The following is a 21,778-nucleotide window of genomic DNA, read 5'->3' as shown; positions in this document are numbered from 1 at the left end:
TGGAGTTCTGGTTTGTACTCCCTTTCAGTGACTGCTGATTTGAAATGGTTTCATTGTGATCAATAATTATCTTTTACCCAAAGGTCCTCCAAGCTATGTGCCAGCAACAGCCTTTCTGCAGAATGCTGGCCAGGCCCACTTGATTAGCCAGTGTGAGCAGCTGGAGGGGGAAGTCGGTACCCTCCTGCAGCAGAGGCGCTCGGTGCTGCGAGGCTGTCTGGAGCAGCTGCATCACTACGCAACCGTAGCTCTGCAGTATCCAAAGGCTATATTTCAGAAACATCGAATTGAGCAATGGAAAACCTGGATGGAAGAGCTCATCTGTAACACTACAGTAGAGCGCTGTCAGGAACTCTACAGGAAGTAAGTTTGATCACTCTCAATTTTCTTTACTTCTCATTGGGACTAGAAGCAAAGTTGTGTTCATGTTTTTAATTGCATAGTATTTTATTTTTCTGAAAGAAATGGTTGATGGAATTTGAATGGAGTCACTTTTCTCTTGGTTTTAAGAGGGTTTGAGCTCATGTTTTCCTTTAAAAGACAGTATTTTTCCTAATTGATTAAAATGTATCCCAGTGTAAGCATGGTCGGATCAGGGTAAAGAGAGCTGAATTCAAATACTGATTCTATCGCTCACTAACAAGTTACCTTAGGAAGTTACTTTCGCTTTCGAGACCTTTTCTGTAAAATGGAAATAATGATTTCTACTCTTCAAGGTTTGAAGATCAAATGCAGTATTCCATATTGTCTTTTTTCGTATTTTGTAAGGCGTGAACTTTCTTTACAAGCACCTCTTTCTCTGTTTACAGATACGAAGTGCAGTATGCGCCCCAGCCACCCCCAACAGTGTGTCAGTTCATCACTGCCACTGAGATGACCCTGCAGCGGTACGCAACAGACATAAACAGCCGTCTGATTAGACAGGTGGAACGCTTGAAACAGGAAGCTGTCACCGTACCTGTTTGTGAAGATCAGTTGAAAGAAATTGAACGTTGTATCAAAGTTTTCCTTCACGAGAATGGAGAGGAAGGATCTTTGAGTCTAGCAAGTGTTATTATTTCTGCCCTTTGTACCCTCACAAGGTGAGTTAGCTGACCACATAGTGAGACCATTTCACTGTCTTGCGAACATTGATGCTTATGGAGAGTTCATGTGTCTTTTGTTTGATCCCAAACTTAAGATATCCTTTTTCTTTCATTAGTCTTGCTCGGTGTAAGACTGCTTTATTTCCTTTCAGATTTTGAGGTATCCCATTTATGTGTGTTTAGCTAAGTCCGTTTCACTGTACAAATATTTATCTCATTTTTTAGGCGTAACCTAATGATGGAAGGTGCAGCTTCGAGTGCTGGAGAGCAGCTGGTTGATCTGACTTCTCGGGATGGAGCCTGGTTCTTGGAGGAGCTCTGCAGTATGAGTGGAAATGTCACATGCCTTGTTCAGTTACTGAAGCAGTGTCACCTAGTGCCACAAGACTTAGACATTCCTAACCCCATGGAAGCATCTGAGGCAGTTCACTTAGCTAATGGTGTATACACCTCACTTCAGGTGAGTACTTCTCAATTAGCTTAAATTTTAGAAGTTTGTTTTAGGTATTGAACGTTTTATTTCTCATCTCTGGGTCCGAAAAGTGATTTGACTTCCTTCCTTTTAATGCTGCTTTCTCTAAACTCAGAAAGCATTAAAATATGTTTCTCACATATTTATAGGAATTAAATTCAAATTTCCGGCAAATCATATTTCCAGAAGCACTGAGATGTTTAATGAAAGGAGAATACACCTTAGAAAGTATGCTTCATGAACTGGACAGTCTTATTGAGCAGACAACTGATGGTGTTCCTCTGCAGACTCTAGTTGAATCTCTTCAAGCCTATTTAAGAAATGCAGCTATGGGACTTGAGGAAGAAACACATGCTCATTACATCGATGTTGCCAGGCAAGTGAATGCTAAGCTGTGTTCTCTTTTCTTGTGAAAGAGATGGGTAGCCAGATAAAAGTTTTCTGAGTTCTTATTTTACGGTAAGCTTACTTTTAATTTTCAGAGCAGATATATATATATAAGCATTTGTAAGTAATGTCTTTTTAAAAAAAACCTTTTATTTGGGGGAATTCCCTGGTGATCCAGTGGTTAGGACTCTGCGCTTTCAGTGCTGAGGGCACGGGTTCAATCCCTGGTTGGGAGCTAAGACCCTGCGAGCCTTGAGGCATGGCCAAAACAAACAAACAAAAAACAAAAAACCCTTTTATTTGGAAATAATTACAGACTCATAGGAAGTTGTGTTAAAAAAAAAAGTGTGCAGGGAGGTCTTGTGTACCCTTCATTCCTCCTTCAGTGTAGCATCTTGCATACCTATGGCACAGTAGCAACACCGTGAAATGGACATTGGTGCAGTCCACAGAGCTTACTCAGATTTCACCAGTTACACATGCACTTGTTCGTGTGTCTGTGTGTGTAGTTTTATCACATACATATATGTATTATTTTAGGGCTGTAGTTTCACCATACATGTGCACACACACAAAGTAGAGTGTGGTATTTTTTAAGCCAGCCCTTGGAACTCCATGGAAACATCTGGAGTATACACCTCATTTGAGATGAACACTTTTAAGTTAGCTTAAGTTTTATAAGTTTGTTTTAGGTATTGAACATTGTATTTCTCGACTCTTAAAATCTAGGGTAACAATTTGACTTTGGAACCTGTAGAGGTTGGGCAGTTTCTCCAGCCATGCACTGTACCCAAAGCTAAGCCCTACCCTTTGTGCTTCATGACTCAAGGCCTCTTTCTTTGGCATTCTGATGTCCAGTTCCCTTCAGAAGGTATAATTGAGAGAGTAGAAATGAATTGACCCACCATACTTCCTCCCATGGGAAAATTCCAAGATACAAGAAAGTAGAGAGAACAGTATATAATGAACCTCCATTTTACCAACTTCAGTAATTATCTGTACCTGGTTAATCTCTCTCTTTTTTTTTGCACCTGTTTAATCTTGTTTAAATTGTACTGCTCCAGTTATTTTGAAGCAAATACCTTTTCATTCTTAAACTGCAGGAAGTATATATCTAAAATGTAAACTTATTTTTCTTAATTTATGGTGCCCTTATTTCACCAAAAAAGGTAACAACTCCTTAATGTTTTCTTTTATGTTGCATTCAGAATTTTCCTATTTTCTTGTTTCTTTGTAGTTGTTTTACCATAAAATTTAAAAAATAACTGTAATCAGTATAGCATAAACATAAATGTCAGCTAAATAGTGATTTAGATTGTTTGCACAAGAGCTTTATCATAAAATTTCTAACATTATTTTAAAACTTAGATGCTAAATCTATACACTTTTCTTCCTCACAAAATTTTAGCCCTTATTTTCCCTTAATATCTAATCTAGATTCCCTTTACTGTCAAATGGAGGAATGTTTACTTCCATGTATGCATTGGGTTACAGACTTCATGTTTGATTCTGTTACAGCCTGTGTGTATCTTGTGTTAGAGAAACTTTTTGGTAATCTCAGGGAAAACTTTACACCATCATGCAGCTCTTTTTCTATTAGAAATTTCTCGGGTAGCCTAAATTTTAAATTCTCTTAATAATTCCTAATAGTTTTATAGCTATTTATGTGTGTGTGATAAAGTTGAAAATCTAGTTAACATTAGTTTTACTGATAGTAGTCATAGGTACTGGGAATTGTATTTTTGCTTTTTTATATAAAATGTTTAGAATAGTGCTTTGATACGTAAACACTACGCAAGTTCTTAATTTAATGATAATGTGAAAGGCAAATTTCTGAAGACCTACCTTCAAACTGTGCATTATTCGAAACTCAGCATGCCAAAACTGATAGGTATTTCCATTTACTGTCTGTAGCTGGCTCTGCCATGTGACAGTAGTGTGAACATACTTGACAACTTTTGCTAGGTCCACCAGCTTTAGAATTGTGTGATTCTCGACGTTTTTAAAAAAATATTGGCATTTTATATTATTTTACATTCTGTGTATAAAGTGAGACTGTAATATTTTATATAGTTCTTTTAAAAATGTGATAGTTCAAATTTGCATAAAATTTACTCACATTAATGATGGCTAATAACACTCCTTCCTTCATACAGAGACTTTTTCCCTAGACTCCACACACCAGCTGTAAGACTTGTTGATCTTACGTTTTCCCCAAAATTTAATACTCTTCAGCAAGGGTTTTAACTCCCTTTTCTTTTCCTCTAGAATACTTCACGCTCAATATGGTGAATTAATCCAACCAAGAAATGGTTCAGTTGATGAAACACCAAAAATGTCAGCTGGCCAGATGCTTTTGGTAGCATTTGATGGCATGTTTGCCCAAGTTGAGACTGCTTTTGGCTTATTAGTTGAAAAGGTAAATATTGACCTGGTTTTATGAATAATGCAAGTGTAGGAAAGTAGTTGTTCAGTGTGTGGAGAAGTGAACTTGCTTTTCTTTCATTTACATAGCTAAATAAGATGGAAATTCCTATAGCTTGGCGAAAGATTGACATTATAAGGGAAGCCAGGAGCACCCAAGTCAATTTTTTTGATGATGATAATCACCGACAGGTGCTAGAAGAGATTTTCTTTCTAAAACGACTACAGACAATTAAGGAGTTCTTCAGGCTCTGTGGTACCTTTTCTAAAACTTTGTCAGGTAATATTTCACTCTTAAACAAGCTGGGTTTAGTTGTGTAGTACTTTGGAGGGGGACAGGATAGATGAGGCTTAATTTAATTGTAAATTAAATTAAAATACTAAGTTCATGCAATCTTCAGGTTTTTAAATAAGCAGCATTATTACCTTATTTTAGTGTTGCATGAAATACTGAAAGAAAAATTTCCTTTTTTAGGATCAAGTTCACTGGAAGATCCGAGTACTGTAAATGGGCCTGTACAGATTGTCAATGTGAAAACCCTTTTTAGAAACTCTTGTTTCAGTGAAGACCAGATGGCCAAACCGATAAAAGCATTCACAGCTGACTTTGTGCGGCAGCTCCTGATTGGACTCCCGAACCAAGCCTTGGGCCTCACTCTGTGCAGCTTCATCAGTGCTCTAGGGGTAGACATTATTGCTCAAGTGGAGGCAAAGGATTTTGGTGCTGAAAGCAAAGTTTCAGTTGATGATCTGTGTAAAAAAGCAGTGGAGCACAACATCCAGATCGGGAAGTTCTCTCAGCTGGTCATGAACAGGGCAACCGTGCTGGCGAGCTCCTACGACACTGCCTGGAAGAAGCACGACTTGGTGCGCAGGCTGGAGACCAGCATCTCCTCCTGTAAGACAAGCCTACAGCGCGTTCAGCTGCATATCGCCATGTTTCAAGTTAGTATTTCTCTTTATAAAGGGGTTTTTCCTCAATGTAGGAATTTGAAAAACTGGGGGAATTAATACAGAACAGTATAAAGAAGAGAAAATTTTAAACTTCCTGAATTGTGCCAGCCCAGATTAAACACCGAAATGCTTTAGCATTTCGGTGCTGTCTTTCCAATTATTCCTTGTTTCTCTTTTACGTAGTTGAGATCATTTTGTGTTCATGGTTTGTGTCCTTTGAATTAGTTTCCATCAGAGTTGTATGGTTAGTGTTATCATTAAGTATTACTTGTAAATGTAATTTCTAACAGTTGAATTTATTCGTTAGGTGGATATGCCTTCTGTACTGTCTAACATAATTATTTCTAAAGTGACTTCTGTTTCCCTGATTCTCTAAGCTCTGTGCATACATTGGTCATCACTTGGGAACTGTTTTTTAGAAGCCTGTTTTTGTCCTTGTTTGTTTAGAGGCAGTATGACAGGCTTTGGGGGAGTGAGATGGATTTGGATTCAGGTATATGAACTTAAGTTTAACTTCCCTTAAGGTCTGATTTCCTTACTTGTAGAATGGGGACAGTATCTCTCTAAAATGTTGATGACTATGCGGGTTAAAAATGATGATTTGTGTAAGACACTAAGCACAGTATAAATTATAGCTATTTTTCTTCTTTATTTCAAATATAGGCTTCAATATTGTCAGTAGCTTCAGACAAGTTGTAACTCGTGGAGTAATATTGGGGGACTACATCATCCTGGGATCTGTTTTGGCACAAACACTGGTTACTTTGTATCATTTATATTGAAGCTACTTCCCAAGAGTGGAATTGGTGGGGCATGGAACCAGTGTATTTCCTTCTCTTTGCAGTTTTATCATTAGCTGTTTTCTTACCTCATAAGAAAAGTAATTTATTCAAATTCTGAAGTTGCATTTATTATATATTAACAGTCCTTCTAGCACATTGGGATTTTTTGGTATTTATTTTACTTCTAAAAAATACAATGTTGAAAAGTTTTATTATTTAATACATTTTAGAGTTTATTCCCTTAAAAAATTGACAATTATATGGAAAACATTATCAAAATCCTTCCAGTTTTGTTCATCTGAACACATTTTAAGCTGTAAGCACAATGTAACTTTTAAATTTTAACCCAAATGTCCCTTGGGCCTTCTGGGGCCACCTTACAGCATACAGGATGGCTTGATCCTCTGTCAGTAGTTACCTATGCCTTTCTGTCGCTTGTAGGTTCTCTGGAGAATTCTTTCCTCTGTGACTGCTGCCATTGCTTCTTTCAGTTACTTGCTTAATTCCGTGCTGGGGAACTCTTCCCCTACCATGCCTGTTCCAACCTCTTAACTGGAGATTATATTTTAGGGGGATTGTGTAGCAGATTTTTACTTAGACTAGGAAACATCTTCAGAATTACTATTTAAATCTTGCATATCAGTGATCCAAGAAATTTATCAGCCATTCTCTACCTCAGGAAATTTTCCACCTGGTTGATTCTTTTATTGTGTTTCTGTTATTCTTCCCTGCTCACCCCACCTTGCTGCAGCTGGGTTTTTTCCCTCTTCCCCCAGTCCTAAATCACACCTCCCCTCCCTTGTTTATCTAAAGGCCTTTTTCCTGCTTATTTTATTACATTTCTTTTTCTTTGAACAGTGGCAGCATGAAGATCTCCTTATCAACAGACCACAAGCCATGTCGGTCACTCCTCCCCCTCGTTCTGCCATCTTAACCAGCATGAAAAAGAAACTCCATACTCTGAGCCAGATTGAAACTTCAATTGCAACAGTTCAGGTGTGTTTTGTCGGATCCTCCTTCTGGCACATCTTACTTTTAGAAATGACCTCCACTGTGGTGAAGTGTTAGTGCTCTGTTGTTCAGTCTGTCCTTGGCTTCTAAGCCACAGGAACATAATACCTTTTCACTTTTATTTTTAATTTATATCTTTTTTTCTTACCCTCCAAAGTAACTGAATCTTAGCAGTATATTTTGAACCAAGAATAGAGACATACTAAATATTTCAAGTTTTTAATGAATTTGATATTACCATGCTTTTACACATTAAGGGGACCTTGGTAATGGGAAAAATTTGAATACCAAATTTGTTTTCTGAAATGTATATAAAGCAGTTATATTTGGCTTATTATTAATATCCAAGAAGCTTAGGCATTTCTTACTTCTATTGTGCAGTTAGTTAATGGAATTTTGTGATGTCAAAGGCAGCAGAACATTTTTCCAAACCATTTTTATTGACTATTTTTTGGTCATTTCAGCAAAATATTTAATCTCGCTTTCCTTTTTTAAATAAGAGAAACTGGTTTGATGATGGTTTTATGTATCTCTCTATAGTGAGTATTCCTATATCTCATACACTCAGTAGTAACTGACATATTTCTGTTCTTTTTATAGATTAATATTAGTATAAAATCAAGTATAATCACTTTTATAATATTTTTAAATTTTTTTATAAAACTTTTCTGGAGCTCACTTCTTTGAGGATTGAAATACCTTTTCTCTACAGCATGTTAGTCCTAGTTTTCAATTTAGGAGAATGAACTCATGCCCTTTCTGATTTTAGAGTGTATATGTGTGAGAGAAAGAAATAGGGGAGGGAGGGGAGAGCGAGAGCGAGAGAGAGCCTATGAATGTGAATTCCTCCGCTCAAAATGTTGAATAAATAATGAAGCAACTTTGTTATATAAAATCTTCCTCGTCATGATAACCTGGCTGTATTTTTACCATTATTCATAAATTTTTGCATTTGTGGGAATCTGATTTTCATCTTTCACAATCAAAAGTATAAATGGATTTTCTTGTAGATAGAACATATAGTGCAGTGGTGTAGCAGGTGTTTTGTTTTAAGGACTATTTTATTTAAAAATGAAAATGAAACTTCTTTCTGCAAATTTTAAGACAATAAACTGAAAGCCAATCCTTACCTATCCGAAACATGTTAGCCTTAAATATTCAGCGTGAAATCAAGATTAATTCCAAAAGGTGACAGTTTGTTAAAGATGTTTTCTAATTTACTTATGCCCCATCCTACTTCTTTTGAATCTCTTGTATTTATATAAAATGCTCAACAGACAGGAAGTGAAGAGTGTCGTTTTCACTGAGATTCTGCTGGCTTTTATAGGAGAAACTGGCAGCACTTGAAGCAAGTATTGAACAGCGACTCAAGTGGGCAGGTGGTGCCAACCCTGCACTGACACCTGTACTACAAGATTTTGAAGCAACAATAGCTGAAAGAAGAAATCTTGTCCTTAAAGAGAGCCAAAGAGCAAGTCAGGTATAGGCACTCATGTGCGCCATTTTGTTTTCTGTTACAGGGTTATATAACTGATTGGAAGTTACATGTGGGATAATTAGGAGTAGCTTGAGAGCCACCGTCTAGTTCACAGCACTGGGAAGAAGGACTGATAGGCCTTGAGGGAGAAAGAGGGGGCGTCCTTAGGCTGAGCTCACAGCCAGTTATTTCCCTAGACCCTTATTACCTCCCAGTTAAATATAAGGTGGATCCAGCCTCTTGGAAAATAAAGAGTTTAATTCCATATTTATCTAAGATTTTCTTTATATGCAACTATAAAGATTTGAATGTTATTTTTTCCACATGGCGATAAAATGTCTTAGGACCTTGGGTGTTGCCAAGAGGTTGTGGATTAACTTTGTTGTGATTGGGAGCAAAAAACAAACAAACAGAAACTACTATGTACTTTTTAATCAGGTGCAAAATTGGACTAATATGATTCCCATATACCCATTACCAAAATTTAATAATTATCAACTTAAGTCCTACTTTATTTTCTCTATACTTCCTACTCCTCCTTCACATCCCATATTTAAGGAAATCCCAAATATTATATCATTTTATCTGTAAGTATTTCAATAGGTATCTATAAAAATGAGAACTATTGGGACTTCCCTGGTGGCGCAGTGGTTAAGAATCTGCCTGCCAGTGCAGGGGACATGGGTTTGAACCCTGGTCCGGGAAGATCCCACATGCTGCGGAGCAACTAAGTCCATGCGCCACAACTACTGAGCCTATGCTCTAGAGCCCGTGAGCCACAACTACTGAAGCCTGCACGCCTAGAACCAGCCCGTGCTCCACAACAAGAGAAGCCACTGCAATGAGAAGCCCGTGCACCGCAACGAAGAGTAGCCCCCGCTCACCGCAGCTAGAGAAAGCCCATACTCAGCAACGAAGACCCAATGCAGCCAAAAATAAATAAATTTATTTTTTTTAAAAAATGAGAACTATTTAGGAACACAGTCACAATACTATTATTGTACCTTTAAAGATGTGCTTAATATTGTCAAATATCCAGTTAGCGTTTTCTGATCTTTATGGTAAAGTTAGGCAGGAGTAGAAACAGAAGGCGAACATTTCAGATTGGAATTCAGACACAGCACGAACAAATTGCAGCTGAATATGATAACAATTTTATTATGGAGTAAAATTTCTGTTCAAAAACCATCGTGCAGAAGATAATATTTACCTAATTGTACTTAGGTGCTTTTGGCCATCTCAGTCTTAACAGCATCAACCAAAAAATGTTCATTTATTTAGCTTTTATAAGGAGTAGGTCTGTTTCCCACAAGAGTCATACATTCATACATTTTCAGGACCTGGTCCTGAATTCTGGAAATCAATAGGTCGTATTTTTTTGTTTCATTAATTGCAAATTTTTTCCTCATTGTGATGGTTCCACTCTTCTTTTTCATCTTCACAGGTCACTTTCCTCTGCAGCAATATCATTCATTTTGAAAGTTTACGAACTAGAACTGCAGAAGCCTTAAACCTGGATGCCTCATTATTTGAACTAATCAAACGGTGTCAGCAAATGTGTTCATTTGCATCACAGTTTAACAGTTCGGTCTCTGAGTTAGAGCTTCGTTTATTACAGAGAGTGGTAAGTCTTGAATCTTGGTGGGACTGAAGAGATTGGGTGATTAAAATCAATTTAATACATTCACTCACTAGTTTACATTTATTGAGCATGTACTGTATATGAGATGTTATGAGGGATACCGTGATGATTAAATCTTGCTTTTAGCCCCCAAGGAACTGATTTACACAAATAATACACTGAATGAAGAAGTGAAAAGAACTCAGTTACAACTGGAAGTACTGTGGAGGTTCGGAGGGGAGGAGAAAGACAGTGTGTAGCAAATGACTCAGATGCACTGAAAGTAGGGTAGCAGACAGAGGGCTAGTGGAAGATGAATGCTGGATTATCAAGTTGATAAACTCGGCATTTCTACTTTGTGGGAAGGCTTTAGACTATGTATTAGGAGACTCTGGTTTCATTTTAAAGAGTGATTTACGGTGGGTTTAGGTTCCTGGATATGGATCACCTTTGTTATTCCAGATACATTGTCTTAGGTTTTAAACTTTAAACATTTGTGCCCTGTATGATTATGCAGAAAAGGTAAAAATCTTAGTCTGTATTTTATAGATTGTTTAAATTATCGTCAAGTACTGTTTTGTAGATAATTAATTCATGACTCAGCAACTGAGGTTCTTTGTGTCGAGGCTTGAGTTGCGAATGTCTTTTGAGATGATGAAGAAGAAAAGAACCTTGTATTATTCTGGCTGATACTTAAAATCAAACAAATGCTTATTCTATTTAGGACACGAGTCTTGAACATCCTATTGGCAGCTCTGAATGGCTTTTGTCAGCACACAAACAACTGACCCAGGATATGTCTACTCAGAGAGCAATTCAGACAGAGAAAGAGCAACAGATAGAAACGGTCTGTGAAACAATTCAGAATTTGGTTGATAATATAAAGACTGTGCTCACTGGTCATAACCGGCAGCTTGGAGACGTCAAACATCTCCTGAAAGCAATGGCCAAGGTAAGACTAATACCGTTGACACATAATTACTCTCCCCTTTTATAAAATTACAAACAGTTTTATTTATGAGAAAAAACCCTAATTTCTCTCAGGTCATATTTCCAGTTTGTTTGTCACTGAGTTAATTTGTATTTTCATCAACTGTTTTTTTTTAAGCAGGTAGTAAGTATAAATAGTATTCTGATTTTGTTCACAGAGAAACCGGGGCTTAGAGAAATTGATTTATCCAAAGTCATATAATTTATAGTAGAGCTGAAACTTGAGCCTAGTCTCACAGGGTATTTAGATTTCCGACCTCTCTTCCGCCTCCCTGCCCAAACTTGTATAGCTTGCTTCCAAAATAAATGAAATATCTTCCCTCCAGTATCGTACAGAATCTAGACAGTAAGGAAACTGAATCCCCAGAAAAGGCTGCATTACTTCATCATCACAAAACAGTAAATCATTTACTTTTTGGATTTTTTTTTTTTTGCCCACATCACGTGGCTTGTGGGATCTCCACCAGGGATCGAACCCGTGCCCCCTGCAGTGGAAGTGTGTAGTCCTAACCACTGGACCGCCAAGGCATTCCCTGGATTTGTTTTTAATTGGAGTTTTTATTTGTGCTGGAAACAAGATTCCTGTAGAAAAGGAGTTAAATTGTAATAAGCATATTATAAACACATTGGTATTTGAAAAACACTTATTACCTGTTATCCAAAAGGTGATGGTCTTAAGAGTAATTACTGAAGCAAATACCGTTTTTCTTGATCATTAACATACTGATTCTAGGATGAAGAAGCTGCTCTGGCAGATGGTGAAGATGTTCCCTATGAGAACAGTGTTAGGCAGTTCTTGGGTGAATATAAATCATGGCAAGACAACATTCAGACAGTGCTGTTTACATTAGTCCAAGCTATGGGTCAGGTTCGAAGTCAAGAACATGTTGAAATGCTCCAGGAAATAACTCCCACCTTGAAAGAACTGAAAACACAAAGTCAGAGGTAAGAATGCCTTCCGGCCTGAATTTAAAATATAAGCAAAACATCTGGTAGAGTAAGTTTTGTTTATTTAATTCATTTAATTTTTTTTCAGTTTTGTTCATATTTATAAGTAGCTATTTGCTAAAGCATTTCATAAATGAGCCATTTTGTTTTATATTTCAGTGTCTATAATAATTTAGTGAGTTTTGCATCACCCTTAGTCACCGATGCAACAAATGAATGTTCGAGTCCAACGTCATCTGCTACTTATCAGCCATCCTTTGCTGCAGGTAAGACTCCCCTACTTCAGAAGAACCTGAATCTTGACCTGTTAATAATCTACACATAGATGCTAAGATGTTTAATGAGTGTCTAATATGTTTCTAGTCATCACCTTTTTAAAGGGTTTCCCTAATGAACCTATTTACAAAACAAATTGAGTCACAGATGTAGAAAGGGGGAGAGCGGGAGGAAGGGTAAATTGGGAGACTGGGATAGACATATACATAATACTGTATACAAAATAGATAACTAATGGGGACCTACTGTATAGCACAGGGAACGCTACTCAGTACTCTGTAATGACCTGTATGGGAATAGAATCTAAAAAAGAGTGGATATATGTATATGTGTAACTGATTCACTTTGCTGTACAACAGAAACTAACACAACATTATAAATAACTATACTCCAATTTAAAAAAATTAATTATTTAAAATAAATAAATAAAGTGTTTCCCTAAACTCTTGCCATATCTCAAACTGAACAAATTCTGGCTTAATTTTAAAAGTACTTATTGTTAGAGAGTAAAAATACCATGTGTTCAGATACTCTCTAAATAATTTATTTTATGATTATAAAATATATTCTGTTAGGAAAATACAGAAAAATAATTAATAGGAAAATCTATAGTTCCATTACAGTTAGAGGTAAAACCACTATGTATTTGTTGAATTCTCTATATGCATGCACACACATATACAAGTTGGATCATTCTGTGAATGCAACTTTTGCTGCCTTTTCCCACTTAATATTAAATTGATAATTTCCCTATCATTAAGTAATCTTTTAAAAAATGACTTAATGGCAAGATTTAATGTGCCATTCTATGACTTTACCGTATTAATTGTTGGACAGTTAAGATATTTGTAGTTTTTTAATGCCACAACAAACTCGTGAGCATCATTGTACAAATTTATATCTGAATATCTAGCTGTTTAGGCTGTATTTTTAGGAGGAGAGTTTTTATTTTAAGGGATAAGGACTTTAAGGTTGTAAAATCACATCTGGTATCAGGGCTGTCCATTTGTAGGTGATGATTGAGAGAGCACTGCCCTGCTCCTTCATTTTCTGTGTACATGTAAATTGAGCTACCAACTCTCTCTCTGTAGCAGTCCGGAGCAACACTGGCCAGAAGACTCAGCCTGATGTCATGTCACAGAATGCTAGAAAGCTGGTTCAGAAAAATCTAGCTACATCAGCAGATACTCCACCAAGCACTGTTCCAGGAACTGGCAAGAGTGTTGCTTGTAGTCCTAAAAAGGCTGTCAGAGACCCTAAAACTGGAAAAGGTAATTAGTCAGAATAAGGATACCTTAAATATTAATACCAAGTGGTGGTTTGACTTACACGTTTCCATTGCTTCATAGCTGTGCAGGAGAGAAACTCATATGCAGTGAGCGTGTGGAAGAGAGTGAAAGCCAAGTTAGAGGGCCGAGATGTTGATCCGAATAGGAGGATGTCAGTTGCTGAACAGGTGACCATTTTTTTAAACTTGAGCTACACATTTTAATGCTGCTGAAACAGTATAGGTTTAAAGATCCTCTCACCCCTATCCTTTGGTGATATATCAAGAAATAAGGAACTTAAATCGATTTTATAGGCTTCAGAAGATTTTGAGTGACACAGTTCTAGGATTGTCAGATATTCAGCATTTGACTCTGACTCTACCCTATTAGCATTTTCCTTTCTTCCCAGTTCTCTTTTAACAAAAATTTGGGGTGTGGCTTGACCCTCTCTCCTCCAACAGAAGACAGTTAATTTGCATTTTAGAGAGGGCTGTGTGAAGGTTTTGAATGAAATGAGGATGACATTTTGGGTGTCATAGTATGTATAAATAAGTAGTATCTATAAAGTGTTCTTGGGTGTCAGTTTGTCTGAAGTTATTACTCTGAAATTTTATCATTAGTCTTTCTAAAATTGTATATATAAATTCAAGAATGAATTCTTTTCCCTATAGCTGTTTATTTTGAAAAGTTTCAAACATATAGAAATATAGGAATGCTCATATACTCTTTACCTAGAATTGGTAGACCAATTGTTGATGCTTTCTTAACGTTTGCCTTATCTTTCTGTGTATGTGTGTTCATACACACAGATATTCAGAACCACATTTGAGAGTTAGTTGCAGACATTGTAACACTTCATGCCTAAATACTTTGTCTCCTAACCAAAACATTTTAATAATATATAGCTATGATATAATTATGTAATTATCAACTCAGGAAACTTAACATTGATGTTAACATTGACTTCTATCCAACATTGAGTCCATATTCAGATTTCTCCAGTTATCTTCAAATGTCCTTTATTACTTAGCCCGCCTCTCCTTAACCACCAACCCAACTCCCCCAGCCAACTCATACAAGATTTAGTCAAGGCTTATCTTGAATTTCATATACTTGTTCTACTTTTAGTCTCCTTTAATGTCTAGAACAGTTCCCTGAGCTTTTTCTTTCTTTTCTTTTATGACACTTATATTTTTGATGTGTCCAGACTACTTGGTTTGCAGAATGTGTCTCAGTTTGCATTTGTCTGATATTTTCTTCATAATTAGATTTAGAATCAACATTTTTCGCAAGAATACTTTGCCAATGATGTGTTCTTAGAATCTTACATCAAGGGGCATGTGTCTGTTTGTGTTATCTTTGTTGTTAAGTTAGATCACTTGGTCAAGGGTAGTGTTCTCCTGAATTCTCCATTACACATATGCCTTTTCTTCTGTGGGGTAAAAATTTGAGACTTGTGAATGTCCTATTTTTTAATGGTTTGGCATCCACAATTCAAATTTAATATCAGCAAGGAAAGTTTTTTTTTTTTTTTTTAAACACTGTTACATCTCTGTATAGGATCTAAGCTTAAGCTCTTCTTGGTTAAGACTCATTCTTTAGAGAGAGTTTGTCAAGTTTGTCAAAAACCATGGACGGTGTTCTGGATCCATGGGTATCCTTACTTCAGAAACTTTTTGGTAGGCTAATGGGTTGTGTGCTTTCATGACTGTGCATCTTAGGTCTCTGTCCATCTTTTTAAAGAATGCTTGGCTATTGTGCTTTTTATTCTGATAGTTATTAAATTTTATATGAAAAAGTTAAGGGGCTCACAGGAGTGGGGTAAGTATAGAGTTCTTTGCATACAACTTTTGGTGTAGGTTACAATTCAGCAGCCTTATATTGCGCATTTACGATATAATTGGACCCTGATGGGTGCTCTGGATAGAGATAACGATTATATCTCTTACTATAAAAGAAAATTTAGCTGAGTCAGAATCAACAGATATGGGGACTTCCCTGGCAGTCCAGTGGTTAAGGCTCTGTGCTTCCACTGCAGGGGCTGTGGGTTCGATCCCTGGTTGGGGAACTAAGATCCCACATGCCGCACAGTGTGGCCCCACCAAAAAAAAAAAAAAAAAAAGAAGAATCAATAGATATTTGCTGAGTACCAAACTGTTTCAGAATCTGCTGGGCACTTTTTAATACACCTAAGCATTTGCCCAGTGAATTCACATGTTTAATCCCTAGGGCACCTGTGGGGTCAGTGGCGCTCTCTCTTCATCTAAGGATTCATAAGGCTCAAAGGGGATTGTGACTTTCCCAAGACACACATTTGTAAGTTATGGAATTATGAAGGAAGCTCAGATTACTTAACTTCTCTTCCCATCATGACAACTACACATCTTTGGGTAATTAATTTGGGAACTTACTCCTAAACAGTTCATATAACTCATATATGAGCCATGTTCTTTCAAGTTTTAAATGGCTTTAATTCTATCCTGCCTATTTTTACAGGTTGACTATGTCATTAAGGAAGCAACTAATCTAGATAACTTGGCTCAGCTGTATGAAGGTTGGACAGCCTGGGTATGAATGGCAAGACAGTAGATGAGTCTGGTTAAGCGAGGTCAGACATCCACCAGAATCAACTCAGCCTCAGGCATCCAAAGCCACACCACAGTCGGTGGTGATGCAACTGGGGGCTTATTCTGAGGAAACCTAGGAAATCTCGGTGCGCTAGGAAGTGAATCCTGCAGGACAGCTGCACTCAGGGATACGCCCAACACCATGGCCTGCAACCCCAGGGTCAAGGGTGAAAGAAAGAAAGCTCACCGCCTGAACACGGAGATTGTCTTTCTGCCACAGAACAGCTGCAAACGTGTCAGGAGGTTAGCTGCAGAAAGAAATCGGGATGCCGCGGAGCACAGAGTGATTTGGAACTCCATTCCACCTGACCCTGTGTGCACAATCCAGGAAAAATCAAACCCCGCTCAGAAACAGAGAAAACTGGGGCCGCGACACAGCCAAGGAAGATTTGATGCGTTCAGATTCTTGCATAACACTTGTTGCTTGGCAACAGTACTGGTTGGGTTGACCAGTAAGTACAAAAAGGCTATGCGATATGAATTTCAGAAATGGACTGAAGAAGGAGAGCTATGTAACAGATAACACTACATTGGAAGAACTTCTGAAATGAAGGGAAAAAAACCCACCCCATCCTCCTCCTCCCCAACCCTCACCATCTGCCCATCCCCCTTTACTTGATCTAGTAGATTAGCCAGCCATCTTTCACATTCACGTTTATTTCAATCCTTATATTTCATATTCTTCCATCTCAGTGCTGTTAACAACTTAATATTTGGAGTGATAAACAAATTTTTCCAAAACCACCAATAACATGGAAAATGCAAGGATTGTTTAAAGGTCTGGTGATCACATACAAAATGTAATTCTGATTATTTAAGTCATTTCTGTGATTCTATCATGTACAGTTTCTAGAATTGTCACTGTGCATTCAAAAGTAATGAATCTAACAGACATTTGATTTAATGTACACTCCCCTTCGCTTATAGTGTACATTTTTGGGAGGTCGTTCAAATTTTCCCTCTTCTGTGATTGCTGTAGTTTCTTTCATAGAAAGTAGCTAATCCAATGTAATCTTTTACCTTTTTAAAAACCAGGATAGAGTACCTATTAGAGTTTTACATTGTTGATGACAGATTAACAATAAAGTGATGTTCTGGTGGAGGTAGAGTGAAATGTTTTTTTAATTCAGTTTTCTCATTTGATACTTTTAATTTACAATTTACAAGATGTAAATTAAAAGTGCTTTAGTTTACCTGGCATTTTAGGACATATACATGAAACATCAGCAAAAGTGAGAACCACCAACATCTTTTATTAAGTTCAGTTATTAATGTGTGAAGTACTTTACTTTTTCCACAATTTTAAGTTTCCTGTTCAGTAGTGAATTCATGATCAGGGTTTCCTTAAATTTAGCATTGCATTTCAGTACTGACTGACTGTGTAAGCTCAATAGTTGATCCAAAATACAGACTAGAATAGGATTCCTAAAATCACATATCAACACAAAGTAGAACATGATTAAAATCTTGAGTACATTTTTCCTGCATTTTAGAGATTAGCACTGTGATCACTTTCTAGTTGCCAGTCTTCACAGACAAACTTGAAAGGTATTAAGGAAAAATTCCACATAGCTCCGGCCTTTCCTGTATTCTCATTGCCACGTTAATATATAATCTTTAAATACTCATGGGAGAATGCATTTCAGTATCAGTGCTCTTTTAATACTTTGACAGGTATTACAAGAAAGGTGGTATCTTTGAATACCCCCATGTGTCTAATAGCAAGTTAAGGAACCTAGTGCATCAAATTTTATTTTCTTCATTCATCTTGAACCTTATTTTCACAATCAAAACAACCTATCTGGAATAATAATGCCATATTGTGTTTTGCACACTGCTTTATTTCCTAGAGGCTATTGCACTCATCACTTGATTACCTCTACTCTCTCTCAAGATTAAACAGTCTTTCAACAACATTCTTTGTCACAAGGAAAAACTTTTATCACAGTGATAAAACCAGTTCACACTAGTTTGTCCCTATAGGTAGTATTCAGAAATTGCTTCTTCTTTGGTAAAGAAGAGAAATGAAATAGGTTAATTTTATTGCCTGTGAATTTCAGGCTTCAGAGGTACCTGGCACCTTATCCTAGCGAAAATAAAACAGCTTTACATAAAAAACATGTGTCTCTGCTAAATTATCCATCACTTTTACTTTAAAATGGTCCCTCAGAGAATAGTGTGGCATATACATGTTTGGTTGTAGGGCAGATAGGAATAACTGGTGACTTCAAAGCTTGCTCTTCACTGCACTCTGGACAGCAAGACCCCCAGTCTGTACAGTTTGGCTTCTTCTGGGCAGTCATTTGGCAAGTAGCCTTATCATTTTGACCTGTTGTAAGAGAACTCAACAGTCAGATTTAATCAGAGGTAAAAGGCCTTGGTGATATAGCAGATTGAGAAGACAAGGCTATATTTCGGTGATTATCTTGTAAAATAATGTAAAGTTCAGAGTGCTGTGGTTATGAAGTCATGCATTTTTGATTATACAAAAACACCTGTGGAAAACCAGGGGTCTGCTCCTCTCTTCTATCCCTCCCTCCCTCTCACCCTCTCCCTCCCCTTCCCCTTCCTCTTGCTCTCTCTCCCTCCCGCCCCACGCCCTTCCCCTGTCTCTCTTGTGCTCTCTCTCTCTTCTTCCCTCTCTAAGATTCAGGGGGTACACAATAACTTATGACCCTTGGAAATTGAAGTTTATCTTAAGTGTTTTGCTGTCTTTAATTTTCTAGAATTGCCTGAGTTTTAGTTGATTTATCTGTAAAGCTGTGGAGGCTTAGTAGTTTATGGTGCTGTCTGTATTTCTCTTTTACTCCGTTTCTTTGGTGTGTCTTGCAGTATTTCATTATTTCTGGTCATGAATTCTTCACATAGTTTGCTAGATGATTATTAAGATTCTTTTGTGTCTGACACTTGTGAGTTGTTTGAGATATGTGAGGTTTCTGTGTGAGAACTGAGAATCAAGCTCTTGATCTGCTTCCCTAAATTGCTTTCTTAGAGCCCAAACCCCAGGTTCAGGGTGAGGGTTTATAATACAAAGAAAAACTTCCATCACTTCTGCCCTTAACACTTGCCTCTATTACCTAAACTTAGTATGTAGTGTTCTTTATATTGTCCAGTGTTTGATGTTATCTGCATTGCTTTTGTTTTTAACTGTGGTGGTTCTGATGTGTGAAATTTAAGGAAAGAGCCATTAAAAAATTCCAAGCAGGGCAATGCAAGTGCAGCCAAATATTAGAGTTGATGTGCAATCTTAGGTCCTTTTAAATTTGGGGTGACATAGGCAGTACTTTGAATTGAAAAGTCTTCCTGGCCTATTTTCCTCCACATATTTGTGATTACTCTGGGGGCTTACTTGTTTTGGCAGTACTAAAATCAAAGAAGCTGGTTCTTCTTTTCTCCCAATTTTCACATTAAAGAAAGCATCTACAATTAGCCTTGTTAGCTTCTGTTCGTATACATCAAAAATCAGCGAACGCTTTTCTGTTAGCACATTTAAGTACCTTTGTTTTACATAAAACCAGATAAATATGAAAACCAATGACCTTCCATTCTGTATCTTGAGATTGTAAAATGCCAGTAATTTAGAGCTAGGACTTTCCCCCTCCCCTTAAATCTAGGAGGTAGACTATGTTAATGTAAGGGTCATTTAAAGAAGTGACAGATTTTTTCATTATTTGGGTTGTATTAGAAATATTCCTCCTATGGGGAAGAGCTAGCATTATAAATTTTCCAAACACTGGGGAAGGAAATTCACTGTATTATGAACCCGGAAGGGTTTATTGCACTTTTCCTGCTTTTTTTTTAATGCCTGGGTAAGAGTATCACCATCTCTTATTTACAAAAGGGCAAATGGACTCCAACTGAGAGAAGCTTTATAGGTTCAAGAGTTAGTTGTACAACATGAACCATTCAGTCTCTTGCTTTCCATGGGAATTTGGGCTTACTAGGCAAGCTGTTTGTTGCGCTAATGCAAAAGTGTCATACAATTAGCTCGACTTTTGAAGATGATAAACTTAAGGAATTGAATGTTCTGAAATGCAGACTTGCAGAATGTTTTTATGTCTTTCGAAGCAGGCTTTTTTTTTTTTTTTTTTGACCAAGTTTCAGCTCCTGTTTGAAGTTCCTGTGTCAATTATTTTTTGGTTTAAATTTTCCTTATATTTCCACCTGTGATGTCAGTGGCAACATCACACTTCACTTGTTAATTTACTTTACCCTTATTATGTAGAGTAAATTGAGTTGAACTGAATCTTCCTTGTTCTAGTAACATTGTATAAATAGAGTGGCTTCTCTGTACAAAAGGTTGTAATGCCTCCTGATGGTTATAATTTTGTGATTGTATTTAAGATTAAAAGTTGAATAAATCACACCAGCTTCCTGAAAGTGTTCATAATGCAACTTTTGGAAAACAAAAATACATGGCCTACTTTGTGCATATTTGCATTAACGTGGCAAAGATTGTATGAAATACCTGTTTTTCAAAAAATAAAGTCTTAAAAGACGTAGCATTTAAGCTCTGAATTTGTTGAAGTAGGTTCCAGAAAAAATTTTGGAATATGGGGAGCTTTTTTTTTAAGCTAATTACTAATACCTACAAAAGTTTAAAAACTTGATTCTAAAAAATGTATTTTATACTCAGTGTTCTAATAGTATTTTTGAATAAGCAGTAGAAATTTTACTTAAGTGGGAAAGTTCTTAGTATTAAGGCACAATTTATTAAGCTTAATTTTGTATTTCTTTAAAAACTCCTGTAGAATATTATTGACATGTATATTCCCTGGTGTATGAAAGCTCTGAAGGAAAACAATGTCCAGCGTGTTTTAATATCTGGAAATCAGATTGCATTTGTTGCTGCTAGATTATGTTAGGGTTTATGTTAACTGTTCAGTCACCTGATATATTTCGAAAGTTCACATCCTGCCTTTGTAATACCAAAAAAAAAAAAAAGCTCCAAAGGAAGCTACACTAGGCGTGGGTGTTTTGTTTTGTTTTGTTTTAAATAATTAGGGCAATTGGAAGCTTAGTTAAGGAACTTATAGAAGTGCTCCTAGGCTGTTAAGTTGCAAATCATTCTGGGCAAATGGTCCTTGAGTAACAAATACTCTATGGAGAACCCATGCTACTTGGAAGCCGTTTCTTCAGGTTTTTTTCACCTACCTCAATTTCACAAGCTGGTGTTGAAAAGTCTTTCTTCTGAAGTTGTACATAGGGAACTTGGGCGAAAACCAGGCACATTCTGTAGCAAAAACTGATTCCCAAAGTACACGTGGCGGTTTTTAAAGTCTAATAACCCCACACCCTGTCCTTTGGAAGAGGGCGTTGCTGAGCCTGTGTCGAGATCTTGGAAGAGGGCGTTGCTGAGCCTGTGTCGAGATCTCGCGCTCAGCGCTCTCCGTACATTCATTCACTGTGGCTGCCGACTGGGACCTTTTGATTTCCTTTGGAACAGGTAGCGGAGG

At 37.1% G+C, this 21,778-nt stretch overlaps 1 protein-coding gene across 6 annotated transcripts in view; it reads left to right on the top strand.

Moving 5' to 3' along the window:
• SMG1 (SMG1 nonsense mediated mRNA decay associated PI3K related kinase) overlaps nucleotides 1–20,840 on the top strand; it is a 96,153-nt gene extending 75,313 nt beyond the window's left edge. For 5 of the 6 annotated variants that reach the window (XM_036825390.1, XM_036825387.1, XM_036825385.1 and 2 more), the window contains 16 exons: nucleotides 84–363; nucleotides 810–1,082; nucleotides 1,311–1,545; nucleotides 1,707–1,933; nucleotides 4,213–4,363; nucleotides 4,459–4,648; nucleotides 4,844–5,313; nucleotides 6,963–7,100; nucleotides 8,443–8,595; nucleotides 10,037–10,216; nucleotides 10,938–11,165; nucleotides 11,937–12,148; nucleotides 12,311–12,417; nucleotides 13,519–13,698; nucleotides 13,777–13,883; nucleotides 16,192–20,840. In XM_036825390.1, coding sequence (XP_036681285.1) covers nucleotides 84–363; nucleotides 810–1,082; nucleotides 1,311–1,545; nucleotides 1,707–1,933; nucleotides 4,213–4,363; nucleotides 4,459–4,648; nucleotides 4,844–5,313; nucleotides 6,963–7,100; nucleotides 8,443–8,595; nucleotides 10,037–10,216; nucleotides 10,938–11,165; nucleotides 11,937–12,148; nucleotides 12,311–12,417; nucleotides 13,519–13,698; nucleotides 13,777–13,883; nucleotides 16,192–16,269 — 3,209 coding nt within the window. In that variant the 3' untranslated portion in view covers nucleotides 16,270–20,840. Of the gene's footprint in view, nucleotides 1–83; nucleotides 364–809; nucleotides 1,083–1,310; nucleotides 1,546–1,706; nucleotides 1,934–4,212; nucleotides 4,364–4,458; nucleotides 4,649–4,843; nucleotides 5,314–6,962; nucleotides 7,101–8,392; nucleotides 8,596–10,036; nucleotides 10,217–10,937; nucleotides 11,166–11,936; nucleotides 12,149–12,310; nucleotides 12,418–13,518; nucleotides 13,699–13,776; nucleotides 13,884–16,191 lie in introns of those variants that run through there. The other variant, XM_036825391.1, reaches the window with a different exon arrangement.
• The last annotated feature ends 938 nt before the right edge of the window (nucleotides 20,841–21,778 follow it).

This window comes from Balaenoptera musculus, chromosome 15, assembly GCF_009873245.2.
Source record: "Balaenoptera musculus isolate JJ_BM4_2016_0621 chromosome 15, mBalMus1.pri.v3, whole genome shotgun sequence".
Lineage (NCBI taxonomy): Eukaryota > Metazoa > Chordata > Mammalia > Artiodactyla > Balaenopteridae > Balaenoptera > Balaenoptera musculus.
Note: the sequence above shows the minus strand (reverse complement) of the source record. Positions and strands in the feature narration are given on the sequence as shown.